Source organism: Salvia hispanica, chromosome 3 (genome assembly GCF_029641045.1).
Source record: "Salvia hispanica isolate PSC_SH4W2 chromosome 3, Shi_PSC_v1, whole genome shotgun sequence".
Lineage (NCBI taxonomy): Eukaryota > Viridiplantae > Streptophyta > Magnoliopsida > Lamiales > Lamiaceae > Salvia > Salvia hispanica.
The window spans coordinates 1,821,916-1,837,199 of record NC_142694.1 but is presented as its reverse complement, the minus strand read 5'-3'; the positions used below and the strand labels follow the sequence as shown (position 1 = coordinate 1,837,199).

At 37.3% G+C, this 15,284-nt stretch overlaps 2 protein-coding genes across 7 annotated transcripts; both read right to left on the bottom strand.

Annotated features, from left to right (window-relative positions):
• Window positions 1-18: 18 nt before the first annotated feature.
• Window positions 19-5,007, bottom strand: LOC125212646 (uncharacterized). Of its 3 annotated transcripts, none has more exons than XM_048112864.2 (5): window positions 4,770-5,007; window positions 3,625-4,091; window positions 1,392-3,422; window positions 923-1,324; window positions 19-619 (listed from the first exon to the last, which is right to left on the bottom strand). In XM_048112864.2, the coding sequence occupies exons 2-5, from the start codon at window positions 3,995-3,997 to the stop codon at window positions 384-386; spliced, it is 3,042 nt and encodes a 1,013-aa protein (XP_047968821.1). In that variant the 5' UTR covers window positions 3,998-4,091; window positions 4,770-5,007; the 3' UTR covers window positions 19-383. The 3 variants fall into 3 exon arrangements, with proteins under 3 accessions (XP_047968821.1, XP_088924301.1, XP_047968820.1); XM_089068175.1 differs by lacking the exon at window positions 4,770-5,007 and adding an exon at window positions 4,220-4,324; XM_048112863.2 differs by lacking the exon at window positions 4,770-5,007 and having other exon boundaries at window positions 3,625-4,278.
• Window positions 5,008-6,187: 1,180 nt separating this feature from the next.
• LOC125212491 (sister chromatid cohesion 1 protein 4-like) lies at window positions 6,188-14,586 on the bottom strand. 4 transcript variants are annotated; one of them, XM_089067983.1, is made up of 17 exons: window positions 13,820-14,585; window positions 13,080-13,341; window positions 12,630-12,727; window positions 12,490-12,533; window positions 11,950-11,996; window positions 11,794-11,881; window positions 11,279-11,588; window positions 11,021-11,188; window positions 10,706-10,933; window positions 10,039-10,437; window positions 9,807-9,951; window positions 9,541-9,677; window positions 8,221-9,137; window positions 7,911-7,944; window positions 7,448-7,556; window positions 7,008-7,137; window positions 6,188-6,596 (listed from the first exon to the last, which is right to left on the bottom strand). In XM_089067983.1, exons 1-17 carry the CDS (start codon window positions 13,941-13,943, stop codon window positions 6,498-6,500), a joined length of 3,339 nt encoding a protein of 1,112 aa, XP_088924109.1. In that variant the 5' UTR covers window positions 13,944-14,585; the 3' UTR covers window positions 6,188-6,497. The 4 variants fall into 4 exon arrangements, with proteins under 4 accessions (XP_088924109.1, XP_088924107.1, XP_047968637.1 ...); XM_089067981.1 differs by having other exon boundaries at window positions 10,706-11,197; window positions 13,820-14,074; window positions 14,349-14,585; XM_048112680.2 differs by having other exon boundaries at window positions 11,021-11,197; window positions 13,820-14,584.
• Between the last annotated feature and the right edge of the window lie 698 nt (window positions 14,587-15,284).

Genomic DNA, 15,284 nt, shown 5'->3' with positions numbered 1-15,284 from the left:
AAAAGTCACCAGTCACAATAATATAAAAATATATTTTCTCTCCACTTGACAAAAAAAAAAACATCTCCTAAACATCAGCTAATATAATTTCAGAAAAGCTTTGATAGCATATCTAGTAATGGGTACACAAACAAAAGGGGGGATAATGGATGTATTCTGTTGTGGAACATGGTATGTAATTATGGAAGAAAATTCGATATCAAGGAGGGACTAGGCAAGGTAACTAGTCCCAGGAAGAAAGAACTTATCTTCCTTAGCTTGTCTTTGGCAAAAGTGCCACACTACTCTATGGAGCCTGCAACTTATGATTTTGTCATCACTCCTAATGACTGAAACTAGACCTTTCTTGACTAGCAGATCCACAACATATTTCCCCTCATCTTCTAAGCTTTTATGCTCATTTTGACATTGTAAAAAAAGCCTTTAGCTACCCAAAGTTTGATGAGTTCTGAGGCATAGATCTCAAAATCTTCAGGGAAGCTTGCCATATGCAAGAAACACTTCCTCATATCTGGAGGCATGAGCTTGTAAGTTGAAGAAAATACTGCTGCCAACTGCCTATCATTTTCCTCAATTTGCAGCCACAACTTTGGAGTTCTATCAGACCTGGATGAAGGTCCTGTGACAGTAATTTCAAAGGGGCAATTAATCATTATTCTGCTTTCTTTTGTATTATGATAGTCAGACAGATTATATTTCATTTAGTATGCAATATTGATGAGCTACGGCTGAATAAAGCATCCCAGGGAGGAATGAGTAAACTGACAGCCTATACTCACTGAAATCATAAAAGTGAATTGCAACTGAAATCTTATGATCTGCTGTTACTATGTCACTCTTCGTTATCATTACCATCATCAAAACTTGTATTTGAAGCACACATATATCACATATAAACATTAACACGACAATAGACAGTTACCTGCTTGATCAGAGTCAATAAGAGAGACAGACATTCCTAGGTTTTCTAACTGGATCAGGATCTTTCTCATACTGCTTAGAACATCTGTTATCCTGTTTAGAACATATGTGATACTAGGCCTCTCCTCAGGCAAATCTGCCGTGCATTCTAGCGCCAACTCAATAGCTGATGTCAAGAAAGGTCTGAAGACAACTCTAGCTTCTTCAATGTCTTTGTCCAGCATCTCATTATCCAAAATTTGCAATACTGAATCAGGGAATGATTCAGAGATCCATCTCCTCAAGGATAACTCTCCTGAAAACATCTCATCTGTTGGCTTCCTTCTTGAAAGCATTTCCATCAGCAAAACCCCGTAGCTATAAACATCCACTGTGGTCGTGACTAATCCTTGTGATCCATACTCTACAAAGAAAAATAAACTTACTTAGATAATGAACTTCAGAGTACTCTTGGAACAAGATTTTCTTACCTGGTGCGACATATCCAACAGTACCCAAAGTACTCGAATGTATCATTCTCTCTTCTTGACTCAAGAACTTGGAAATCCCAAAGTCACCAACATGTACGACCAAATCTTCCCCAAGAAAGATGTTTTTCGGGTTTAAGTCACAATGGACAATGGGGGGTGTACAGAATTCATGTAAATACTGTATAGCACATGCTACTTCTGTCATTATTCTCAATCTTGTAAATAAGCCTAAGGAACAGCTGGATGAGTAGAGCCACTTTTCTAGGTCGCCGTTGGGCATATATGTCATCACCAATGCCATAAAATCAATCTGGGAACAACTGCTGATAATCTTGACAATATTTCTGTGGCGTGCTTTGCTAAATATTCCGCACTCTGTATGGAAGGTCCTCAATGCATCTTGTACATCTAAATCATAAACTTTAACAGCATAAACATTTTCATCAGAAAATCTTCCCATGTATACTGAGCCAATGCCACCCTTGCCAATCAAGTTTCTGTCATCAAAGTTTCCTGTGGCACGAACGATTTCTTGATATGAAATCCTCCTAAACATATCCAGTCCAATTCCATGTCCAATTCCATCAGACAAAGGAGATGGCTTTCTTGCAGAAAATTTACATACCAGGACAAAAATAAGGCCAATAACAAGGACTATTAAACATAATAAATATAATAAATGTTTTCTTGTACTTAAGGATTGGCATTTCTTCACTTCAAATCGAGGTGATCCACACAAACCATTATTACCAATGAAAAACTCAGCTGTGAAGTTGACAAAACACCCTCTGTCTGGAATTTTACCTCTAAGCTCATTAAACGATACATCAAAGTAATTAAGATGCGAAAGTGCCTCCAAAGATATAGGAATCAAACCAGAGAGATTGTTGTGGGACAAATCCAAGTATTGCAGATCCTTCAAAACTGTAAGCGATTCAGGGATGGGGCCTTTCAGTTTGTTACTTGACAATGAAAGTCGAACTAGATTCTCAAGCTGCGAAATGGTGTTTGGAATTTCTCCAGAAAGCTGATTTCTAGATAGATCCAATGCTACCAGGTTTTTCACATTGCTAACACCCTTAAGAAACCATAAAACTGAAGCAATGTTACCATTGAATTCATTATCTGACATATAGATTTCTCTCAATGAAGAAAGGTTCCCAAAACAGCTTGGTATCTGTCCAGATAGACTGTTCATGGCAACATTTAATGAGTAGAGATGTTTGAGATTGCACAGGACAGGGGAGATGGAGCCGTGAAACCTATTGCCACAGATTCCCAAATTCTTCAAACTTCTTAATTGTCCTAGTGTTGATGGAATAGCTCCAGTGAAGTGATTATACCCTAAGTCTAACCACCGCAAGTTGCTTAAGTTCCCTATCTCATCAGGGATTGGATATGACATTCTGCAAGAGAAAGCCTTCAAGGTTTCAAGGGAGGTAGACAGATTACTCGAGCCTAAGGATTTTGGGAGAGCACCAGCGATAGGATTAAACGAGATCTGTATAGAATTGAGATTCTTACAAGCTACCAAGGAAGATAGGAAGTCTTCCCCGGGGTCAGACAAGTTATTCATCAACTGATTTGCTTGCAAGTTTAGCATCTGAAGTTGATGTAAACTACCAAGATCTATTGGTATATGAGTGAACGAGTTATCAGAGAGATCGAGTGTGATGAGTTTGGAAAGATTTGAGACTGAATTTGGAATCTTTCCATAGAACTGATTAGCTCGAAGATTGAACCTCTGTTCAATATTGCCTATAAGAATATGTTCAATGTTTGGAAGGCCTCTGTCAATAGAAAATGGAAGACTGCCAGACAGGTTGTTTTCTCTAAGGGAAAGGAATCTTAACATGGAGATATTGAAGATAGCTTGAGGTACTTCACCACTTAGATTGTTTGCTTGAAAATTCAATATTCTCAAGCTGGATAGTTGTCCCAGTTCTGAAACAACCGCCCCATAAAAACTGTTCCTGCTGATATCAAATACCTCTAAATTAGACAAATTGCCAATCGATGCTGGAACTGTACCTGTAAATCCCCCAGAGAAGAATCTGTTTTTGAGAAAATGATGTTTCAAATAATTCAAGGAACTATTTTTTTCAAGCTGGCTGCAATGTGATTTGTTCCAATTGTGAACTAAAATAAACTAGGAGTAATAAAACAACAATAACAAGAGAAATCATAATGTCGTTAAATCAAACTACAAAAGGCAGGCTATCATGAACAATACCTGTCAAATAATTCCTACTCAAAGAGAGCTCCTCAAGTTGTGACCAGTTCCAAAATCCTGCAGGAACATATCCACTGAGATTGTTATGAGACAAATCCAACTTCCTCAGTTCAACGCAACCTGATAAACTAATCGGAATTACTCCGATCAAGTTGTTATTTGAAAGGTTCAACCCCTGCAGCTTCCTCAACAGTCCAAGGCTCTGGGGAATGCCTTCGGTGAGCTGATTGGACTCCATTTTCAGCACACGAAGCTGTCTCAAGTTCCCAACTTCACCAGGAATCGAGCCGCTGATGCTGTTGTTGCTCATATCCACGAATCTCAGAAATGTGAGGTTCCCGATCTCCTTAGCAATGGTTCCCTCAAGCCCCATATTTGGAAGATTGATGGCTGTTACTCTGTGTGGAAGCTCCTTACCACAAGTGATGCCAGTCCAAGTGCAGAAAGAGGTCTCCTTGGACCAGTTCCTAGCCAGAATATCAGAATTTATGTTAGCTTTTATGGAAAGGAGACTCAACTCGTCCACAGCGGACATGTTAACAAATGCAGATGCAGCAAAGCAGATTCTCAGGAAAAATATTCCCAACAACATTACAATTTTGGTTTTTTTCTCCATTTGTTATGATGGGAGAAAGCGCCAGGAGAGCTGAGCAGCTGCTAATAAATGATGATGATGGTGGCGGCGTCAAAGACACAACAATAATACAAAAAGTGGACCAGAGAAAAAGAAAAAGTTATGTTTTACTTACAATACATATTGCCCACTCAAAGGAAATAGAAAAAGCTATGCATGTAATCAATGGATTAACATTCATCGACATATTAAAACTAATGCATTAATCACTAATGTTACCCCATTTCAAATGTAAAAATAAAGGTTTAAACATAAAAGCCAAAAATAATAATGCTTCAAAGATAACTTCTTTATCTAAGTGTTGCTTTTATTTTCTTCTTCAATACAACAATAATCATGAAGATCTAAGATTCTAAATATCTAAGAGCTAGCTATTTTTCAAATATTGAAAAATGAACAGTCGATCAGCTGAATAGTTGCAGCTAATAAATGTACATAAAATTACTATATTTTCGATGACAAACAAATCACCGTGATAGTAGCATATAATATTAAGCACAACAGTCCTTACAGTGTTCTCAGCTTGTCCAGATTCTTTGACACAAATCATCGAGCACCTTATCATCAACATCATCCATTCTAACCCAACATAGAGCATTTTGTATCAGTTTATCATTGGTGTACAATTCAACCTAGTATAATTCAATCGATATATAGGTGGGGGCAGAGTGGAAGGAAACGGTGTGAAAAGCAAAAGCATGATTACATAAAGATGGTGTGGAGATGGTTGATTTCCGGAAAGGATCACCTAATTCTTTTCCTAATACATTTCCTAATCCATCCCTCACAAACATAAAATATGATGGTGGGGTCCATTACCATATATGTGAGGGATGGATTAGAAAATGTATTAGGAAAAGAATTAGGTGATCTTTTCCGGTTTATTTCATACCTCATACGAAGTAACTTCTCTTGAAATTCTCATTTTTAAAGAGTTTTGGAATTACTCATTGATAATGAAAATTTGTACACAGGATGAAAATTTTATAAAAGGAAGATCAATTTTGGTCTAAACATAAACAATTTTTGTAGCAATTCATGTAGATCTGGTCCTTTTTTTACGGTGCCGTAAATTTCCGATGATCAACCGTTAATTAGTGTTTTGTTGACCGGATTAGCCATTTTTTTTAATTACTGTAGCTAATTTTTTATTTTTTTTATTTTTTTTGAAATATTTGTAAAATAGAAAACCATTTATATAAAAACATGAATCAAAATCATTTTTTTTATTCTACCTCTCTTTCATTTCTTCTCCCCCACGCCACCAAGAACCTAATTTTATTTCTCCGCAACTTGGTCCAAAACACGTCGGACTCATCGGATATGGAGAGGTCGCTGTGTTGCAGGAGTTTCGGCAACAGCAGCGGCCCATCGATGAGACTAAGCCGTCACTGTCAACCTCAGTTGTCATTTCCACCGAAGCAATTGAATTTCAATTTTGAATTTAGATTTTTGAATTTTGAATATTGAATGTAAGACCCAAAATCTGTCCCGACAATGTTGAAATGCATATTAAGATTCTGAAACTGGATTTGGAACATCCACATAGTATTATGGACTGCTATTTCGTCGAAGATGAAACAGAAAAATAAAACAAAATACCGTCAAACCAGTTCAACATATTCATTATCAATATCAAATGCGTCCTCAACATTTGTAATTTTAAGCATGGCCAGTGTCGATTGATGTCAAAAAACCGACAAACAAATATCCACCATAAAAAAACAAGAACCCACCATCCTAAAACCAATACTCACCATAAATATAAAAATAAAAATAAAAATAAAAATAAAAAAACAACAACAACAAAGTAACCAACAATAAAAAAAACCAGAAAGGGACTTGGAAAATTTGGTTTTATCCAGATTTTTGTTCGAACAAAGTCCACGCCAGGACAACGGTAAAAAACCTGAGGATTAGAGGCAGAACGATCTAAAAGCAACATTGATTGCCGCAAAAACTTGATATTACATGATAGATATGTATAAATATATACATATAAATACAAGATATTGTATGATTGGGTAAAACAATCTACTGAGTTGAACAAACAGTTACATGTAACAGCAACCTAATTAGTCAGTTAGCATCTCTGACTGAAAGCATCACATGAAAAGAATGAATCTAGCTGCCACAAATAAAACAGAGAGAGAACAGAATAATTAGGCCTGAGATCCTGCAGTCCAGTATTCTCATCTTGTTCTCTAATATGTTTCCGAAATTTTCCAGCATAGAAGGTTTAGAAATCGGATTTCATCAGCCTCGTTCGCGGCCTTATGGTTATATCACCAAACGCAATTGGCTCTTCCACGTGGATGTAGTCTCTTGTTTTAAGGACCTGCAACAACGTTTAAGTAAACAAAAGTTAAAGTAAAATTAGAAGATTGCTCATTAATTATAACCCGAACTTAAATTTAGTACAAATATAACATAAGTTGGCAACTTGAGAGAGTTTTTGTTGGTTTTTCAGCATTTTTAAAAGCATTTCAGGTTGTTGACGGAAAAATCATTTAGTTTGATGGCTGTTTTTCAAAGACACATTAACTTAAGTTGGTCGAAATTTTGGATTTGGCTATTAAGTGAACGATGGATATAAGTACATGCTATATTCTGACTGAAAAATCACCATTTAGGCAAAGTTCGGGCATAACTAAGAATAAGCGAAATGAAGACTGGTTGCGATCATATAACATAAAGGTTTCAAGTACATGAAGATCATAATAGGTTAGCTCAAAGTGAAAGAGCTTACCAATGTTTCGAAAAACATCCTCGATGCTTCCTTGCGTGATTTTCCGATTAAGAGGTTGTCCAAGGAAAGAGAAGCCCTTCCACACTGTCTCTCTTTAATAAATGCAGATTGTAGATACTTGGAAACAGCTCTGCAAACTCAGATGTAATTAGAAACCAATCCTTATCCTGATATTAATAAAAAAACTTTAGGATTTTGCACGACAGCAATAGTTCCAACACTAATCCTAACTTTCTACTATAAATCCATTGACGAGAAATATGTAATACAGAGAGAAAAAAATATTGGGAAAAGATAATTCTTCTTGAATGAAGGGGGACATGAAATGAGCAATTACCAGGTTAGGATTTTTGCACAAACATGGATAGTTATCAAAATCAAAACTAATTCTAATTCACTCTCATGAAATTAAAATTCAGTTCATCCTCAATTCTAATTACCTTGTACGAGAAGACCACCCGATGTTCTCATTAAGTCGTGTGTCTTCAGCATCAGGCATATAGTCATCCGCCATTTCAGCCAAGTCATCATCATCAACATTTAGAAAGTCTGAAAGTAGTACAAGATATATAAGCCAAGCATATGTAAGCTTAAAAAGGAGATAGAAGAAGTGTGAGCTAATATCCAACAGACTAGAGAGAGATGCACTGCAACATCATGGATTACGACACTAGAGCAACTGAAAAGAATCATAATATCAGGGGTTTCAATGACCGGGCCCAATCAAGAGTGCATTTGCTATTTAACCTCAATTTCCATAAATATTTGCTCAACAAACAAAAGATATTCAAAATTTATGCTAATCTCTTAATAGAAATGAATCCTCAAGCAATTGTTCATTGTTGGTATTTTCTACATCAGTCGATAAGGTATAAACAGGTTGAGTAAGAAGTTCAAGCAAACCTGTATCATTTCCTTCAGCCAAATAATTGAGTTCCTGCATCATATAGACAAGATTGTCAGAAATCAGAATCTAATCAAAGTTCAAAAACAAAAAGGAAAGAAATCCAGAGCGGGCTCAGAGACACGATAGCCCAAAACGAAACCTAGAAATAGGTTCAAATATGGAAGCTCAACATCATTCGTTGATAATTGATATGAATCATTTGAAGCATTTTAGAAAGAATAACTACATTGTAAGCTTTCTTCAACAATACATGGTCGTCTTGGACATTCTCATGATTAAGAAGTTTAGTAGATAAAGGGAACTTACATCTCGATCATGCAGGTCAAAACCAGAAATATCTCCATCTATCATATGAAGTTGATAAGCTTCAGGGTCTTTGCATTGATCCATTGAGCCACCTTGCAGCAGGCTTTCGAATCCCGTATATGGAAATTCCAAGTCTAGCTGGTCTTTAGATGTAGTACTGTAAATTTCATCCTGAACATGGTATTCTGGCCCTCCATAGCCAGCAGCAGCATCTTGCGTCATCTCTGGCAGACCATAATCCTTCACTCCAAGTTCAGTTTCACACTCACCCCCATAGCCATCTGTATCTTTCCCTTCATTCCCCATTGCTTGTTCATGATTAACTTCTGCAAAGTCCAATTCATCTGAGGGCACAGCTTCCCTCTGATCAAGAACGACAGCTTCATCTTTGTCCGCATATGCATTTGTACCTTCCGATTCATTTATAGAAGCTGCCTGAACGATACCATCTGAAGCATGAAGGATATCACTAGTAGCACCAGAATCTATTAGAGCAGCATCCACAGTTGTAGGCTTGGTCCACTCTTCATTAACTGCTGCACTCGTGTAATCAACTTCCTCTATCTTATTTTCACTCAGAAGATGATTATCACATGGCTCAGCTGTTTCATTATCTATCACTCTCAAAAACTCGCCGTTTTTATCCTGCCCACCAATTTCTATTGCATTGGTCATACCAGGCCCCTCATTGTCATCCATAACCACAGTTTCAAGACAAGCACCAGACTTTTCGCGGTGGGAATTTATGTCTGGTTCAACCATAGTTTCAGGGAGATAAATATTTTCATCATTTTGGGAAGGCTGCCTCAGTTCACTCACAATTTGCGGAGATGCATCATGTACTTCATTCTGACAGACCTTGATCTGACCCAAATCATATACACGATTGTGCAAAGATGCCAATTCAACTGACATGTCTACAAAACCAAACAAGCAATAAATGAATCACATGGCGCTTTCTCCAACATCCCAATCAACAGCAAATAACCAGATGAAACAGTAGAAGGCTAAGGAACAGATAAGCAATTCGCTCAATATAGCGCAAACTAGATACCAATAATGCTACATTCAAATAGATGCCAAGCAGTGAGGCCTCAAATTGGTGAGATACCATCAGAGAAGACTTTGTTAGATCCAAACCTTTATGCAGTACCCACAACAAAAGAAAGTAAGGGACAAAAATAAAAATTCACAGAGCATGCCGCTTACAGGTTTTCAAATGATAAAGACAAGCATTAGTAAAAGAACTCAGCATTGAGCTTCTACATAAAGACATAGGAAAGAAGGTAAAATGTCTACGTTAGCACATTACAAACTCACCAGCAAATACAGGCTCAAGAAAAGTTTCATCGACCATGTGCTGTTTCTGTATCATTGATATTTCAGAGCGTGTGCATGGAGCTTTCTTTCTAACACGGCGTATGTCTTCTGTGTTGGTCAGCTGTTGCCGTATGGCACTAGCAAGATAGAGCAGTATAAGTTTTCACTAGAATAAATAGCTGGGCAATCAAGTATGTACATTCAAGCCAAAAAAAAAAGCAGGCAAACGAGCCAGTTAACATTAGCAAAAAAAATAGAGAACATACTCGCCGTGCAAAACCATTGTTTCATCCATAAGAACTTTTCTTTTGGGACCACCAGACCGAGGCGCAGCTCGATGGCGCTTCATAGATGTCACTTCAGAAGGGGGAGGTGTTGGCTTTACTCTCAACATTGACGTATTCCTTCCAACTGAGATAATATTTTCTCATAAGTTCACAAGCTATTAGGGGAAATGTACGTACTGTGAGCAATATAAAAACATGAAGTTCGATATACCTAAAATAGAAGAAAGTAAATCATCATCATCTGGAACTGATCCTGTTGTTTGTTTAAAACGGACTTGTCTTGAAGATTCAACTGAATTAAGACTCTGTTCCGTTAGTGTACTTTCAGTAAAAGTACGCTTTCTGCCTGCAGCAGTTTTGCTCCCAGCGTCATCTTCATAAAGACCCTCAAAGTCCCTGGGGATAACTTCCATCATCATGCCACTATGCAACTCCATATGTCCTTCCGGTACTGAAAGAAGTTTTTCAGGAGCAGGCAGCTCAGTGGTAGCATTTTCCAGACCATCAGCTTCAACAGCAGCCACTACAATATCTTCACCCGATGCATCATGTTGTACTTTGTTTTCCTTCGTATTTTCTTCTGAATTGCCATTTAAAGAATGCACTTGACCTGAGAAATCAAATGCACCAATTAATTGAAGGCATTCACCATCAAATCGTCAATTATATTAACAAATAAGGCTGGGGAATGCATAAGAAGCAATACTGTAGACACTTTTTTTCCAGAATTTTCTTTGTTCCATGCTTATAATTTGCCAAGGGCAGAGAAAATTGACAACATATAGCTATGAGTTTTGGCATATAATGCAATTTCCTTGCTATAGATACGCATGCGTGCTATAATAGGAGATTTAACAGTTTGCATGCAGTCGACAAACCTAGCTTTGCTGTCTCTTCTCCTCTATCAGTTGCTTCAACGTATATGACAGAATTGACATCACCATCATATGTCGGGCCAACTGCAGGTTTTAATGCACCATCTTGGTCTTGGATAGAACTACATGGCCTCAAAACATTAGTTTCAGTAGCTGAGACTTGGTCATGAGCATCAAGGTTTAATGTTCTGGATTCAATAGTGCCCTGACAAATTTGAGTTTCTGGTTCCCCTAAAATAAGTCCATTTTGGTGAGCTTTAGAAACTCCTGAAAAATAAGGTTTAATATCAAGAGGTTGTACATTTTCTGCTGACGCACCTTTAGAAACTCCTGGACCAACTTCATTGGGACACTGGTCGTTGCGGTGAGCTTCATCAATTGAGACCAAATCATTCCTATCACTGTTGTTGATGGCTTCAGTTTGCTCTGGAACATCAGATTCTTTAACGATCTCACTAGTGCATTCCGAAGCCGGTTTTATGGATTCTGTTTGACCTAAAAAATGAGCAAAATGAGCTTTACTATAATAGATTCCTCCAAAGCACAGAATTCAACATTGTCTTTAATGATTATCACCTTGTCGCCCTGTTTCTTTGGCTTCCAATCCACCTGACAGGTATCCGTTCTCGGCAGGTGGCCCCTGAGGTACTGCACTCGTAATCATATCATTCTGCGAAGACCATTCCACCTCTTGTTTATCCTCATAAGGAGCTGTATCCATGTTCTCCCTCATAGTGGACCCAGTTATATGATATTCCGATTCAAGATGATCATCACATGCAGAAGCTTCTTGAACTTTAGAAAAAATTGGCTCATCCTCCAGTCTAGGAGTACAAGGAGCATGTGCATAGTCCAGTACATCAGCGCATGCACCACCACCATCAACCTGCAAAAAAGAAGAACAAGTTCACTAATTACATCTTCAGATACCGTGGACTAACACTCCCTTTTGTGGTTGCATCATCTAAATTCTAAACCAATTGAAAAGCAACAATGATTTATTTGATGACTTATTGTTAAAAGAATGGAAAGAAAGATTAATTGTCCCTTCAGCCATCCACCAGAAATTCTTATAGCGCCAAAGAACCTACCATGGCTTCCGAATTAGTACCCATATCTTCAGGATGTTGGTCTTGTTTAAGAGTCGATGTGGATCCAAAAGATGTCTGTGGATCCACCCTGAAATCAGAAAGAGTATGGCTCTGAGAGATCTGTACTCTTTGTCAGAAAGTTGATGTGAAGCTTACCCCTCATCGGCAGGTTCAGCAGTACCAAGTTTCTCCATTAACAATTCCTGTATGCAATTGTTGATGAGAAACAACAAAATAGCTAATATTCTAGTAATATTTAACAATATAGCAGAAGCAGAACTACCTAATCCTATCCCACTACGTCAGGTCATAAATCCTATCCCACTACGTCAGGTCAGCTATATGACCACATCACGCAGTTTTATTCATTCGAAAATTAGAAAATTGAAACACTGTCCTAATTCATAATCAAGAACAAAAGGTTCTACTTAAACAGTTCCTTTATGAGTACTTTGAGCCTTCCCCTCCCCTTCTTAATCTGTGTTGATAAAACTAACTGGAGCATCTACAGGTATAATATGCACTTATCCTAACCATCTAAGATGTGATTCTTTGACTAATTGCCAATCAACCAAAAGCTAAATAACATCTTACTAATCTTAGTGTTTCATAATCAGGATTAGTTTTAAGATCTATTGATAACCTATCAAACAAAATGAATAAGAACAGAACATAATAAGAACATCAGAAGTGCACCTCTTCCAGGTCTAATCCAGACATATCACCATCACCAAATCTCTCTGAGAAAAACAAAAGAAAAACATTTAAAAGGGAATATGTAGAATCATTACATTAAATGCTAGACCAAGATTTCATCAATCGGTCTTATTACTAACCGTCCAGCCCAAACTTCGATGTGGAGTAACTGACACCGTCCATTGTATCTTGAAGAGTGATTTGCTCTCTTGAACTAATGTGATGATCGACATAGTTACTGAAAATATTACAGTTGGCATGTTAGAAAAGGATTACGAAAAATGCGATAACAAAATCTAGGGAAATATTGGCAAAGCTGCAAGAGATATCAGCCAACGGATTCTGTTATCTCCAATCTTACAATTTCTCTGTCTTTAAGAGAGAACAATCTATTTTCAGTATTCGACCGTTGGTTTATTCATTTAACCCAAAATTTGTGTTTGTAGACAATTTAGAAGTTTACTAGTAGATCCCAATCTTAATTAAGTTGGAAAATCCATAAATCCTCTGCCAGGTGTAGCTTTAAAGAAATCATCAAGACCATTTGCAAAATAACTTGCAAGGCGAAGAAATTAATATGTTGAACAAACCCTTGGAAAATGTCGCTATCTGGCAGCTCAAAGTCATCAAGATCAAATTTCTCCGGCAATGTAATGGAGTGATATGGTGCTTTTGATTCTTCTGGAGGTAGATCGACAGCAGTGGATCGAAAAGCTTGCTTAACTTTGAGCAAAGCCTCACTGCAATCGTCAAAGAGGTAGTTCACCTTTTTATTGTAGATCCTCACCACACCAAGCAGGAGATGGCTGGACAAACGAAGTGCAATTGGCACATCGGGGGAAAGAATTGAATCTGTATTATATAAGCAATATGCATTTATTAGGAGACTTAAATAGGTAGCATGGGAAACAATGAATATCCACTAAAATCAATGAATAGCGGCTAAATAAGTATGTGCCCAAAGCAAAAGTTTTCATTCTGTGGGTCCGTGAATTTCCATTTGTAATTAGCGGTTGAAAAATGCAGAAAGGTAAGTGAATTAACTATAGATGAGTTGGATTGGATGCAAACAAGTAGGACTTCAATTATTGCATAAATCTAAAACTATTTTATGCCTTCCAAAAGATGCAGATTGGATTCAAGATTGCTAATACAACATGTGAAAAAGGAATAATGATTACAAAAAAGGCACCTCAAACAATAAAAGGCTATATTCGATACCTAAGATGCACATCTGCCTTACCCAGCATCCAGTCTATGGGCGACTGGACGTCGTAAACGACAAAAACTAGAGAAAAGTCACATTAATGGCGATACATTAAAAACTCACCTACAGAAACTCCAATATCAGTATCAGCAACCTGATTCTTACGAAGCTTACGCTCCAAGTGCGCAGCTATCCAAATCGTTCCCAACGGCCCCTTCTTCGCCAATATGAACTGTGAGTAAAACATTTTCCTTTCCTACCACTTCCAATTCCAGTCAACAATTATTCTACTCTCACAAAAAACAACACCACAGCTACTTCAACACGTTGTTCTTCTTCTAACTCTTCAATCTGTGCACATCCACAGCTTTCATAACCCTAAATTCACACCACACCCCAAAAAATTGGGGGAAAAAACAAAACTTTATAAAGAAACTAAATTAAAGAACCAAACTTTCCAATTCAGTCAGGACTTCCATGTAAAAACAACCACAAACTACTTTCAATTCCTATTCCCAAAGCAGACTTCGAACAACCAAACCCTAGAATACGCATCGACGGCTAAACACCACACCAACCTAATTAAATCCTCCCAAAATCAACAATTTACCGAAATTATCAGCTCAACTAACTCAATTAACCCCAATTCAACCTCGGAGAGTCTTCACTCCCAGCTAAGATCGAAAGTGATCGACATAGAGCGCGAAGACAGCTGCTTGTGGATAGACGCATGCACGCAAATGATCCGTATGCTCAGGTAGACTGAAATCAGAGCGCGAATCACGAATTTTGAGCAATCTGAGTGAAATTTTGCCGGGTTTTTTTTGACGAAATTATTTGGAGAGTTCAAAGTGCAAAAGCGCAGCGCCTTTTGGTTTTGGAGCCGTAAATAATTCGTGCTGCTCTACGGAGTAGAATCTACAGCGTAGTGAGAATGGACGGTCCAGATCTTTCCAACCAGCGAGGCTGAGGAATCAACGGTGTAGATTGGATGGGTTGAGCGTTGGCTGCAGCGGATTTATTACGTGGCCAAATCATTGTTTTAACAGTTTACTTAATTCAACAATTAATGCTGTTGTTGAAAAAAATATAGTAGCATGGTTGAAGAATTTATCAAGTCATGGTCAAATGTAGGTAAAATTTGTTTGCTATTTAGATGAAATATCCTATGAATGTCTAGTAAGATTATTGTTTCAATTTTTTGTGAATAAAGATAGTTTTTTTAGATGAGGTTTAATTAGTAGTGGAATAATGGAGTGGTATATTTTAATTATATAATTTGGGAAAGCATGGTTATGGAATTAAATCCACAACTAGATAGGAGTAGTATAAATAGATGATTTTACTTAACATAACTTATTTGCTACATTAAATTATCGCAAAGGATTTAGAATACGTTAATCTAAATCATTTGCGATAATTCAATATAGCAAATAAGTTATGTAAAGCACTCATGTCCTTTTTAAGCTATTAATATTTGTTATGGTCGGTTGGATTTTTTTTTTTTAATGATCGAGTTGATAAGTCCTTTGCCTGATTTGAAGATAGGTCGGTTAAATTTAATTGATAGTTCGCGACCATTCTGATA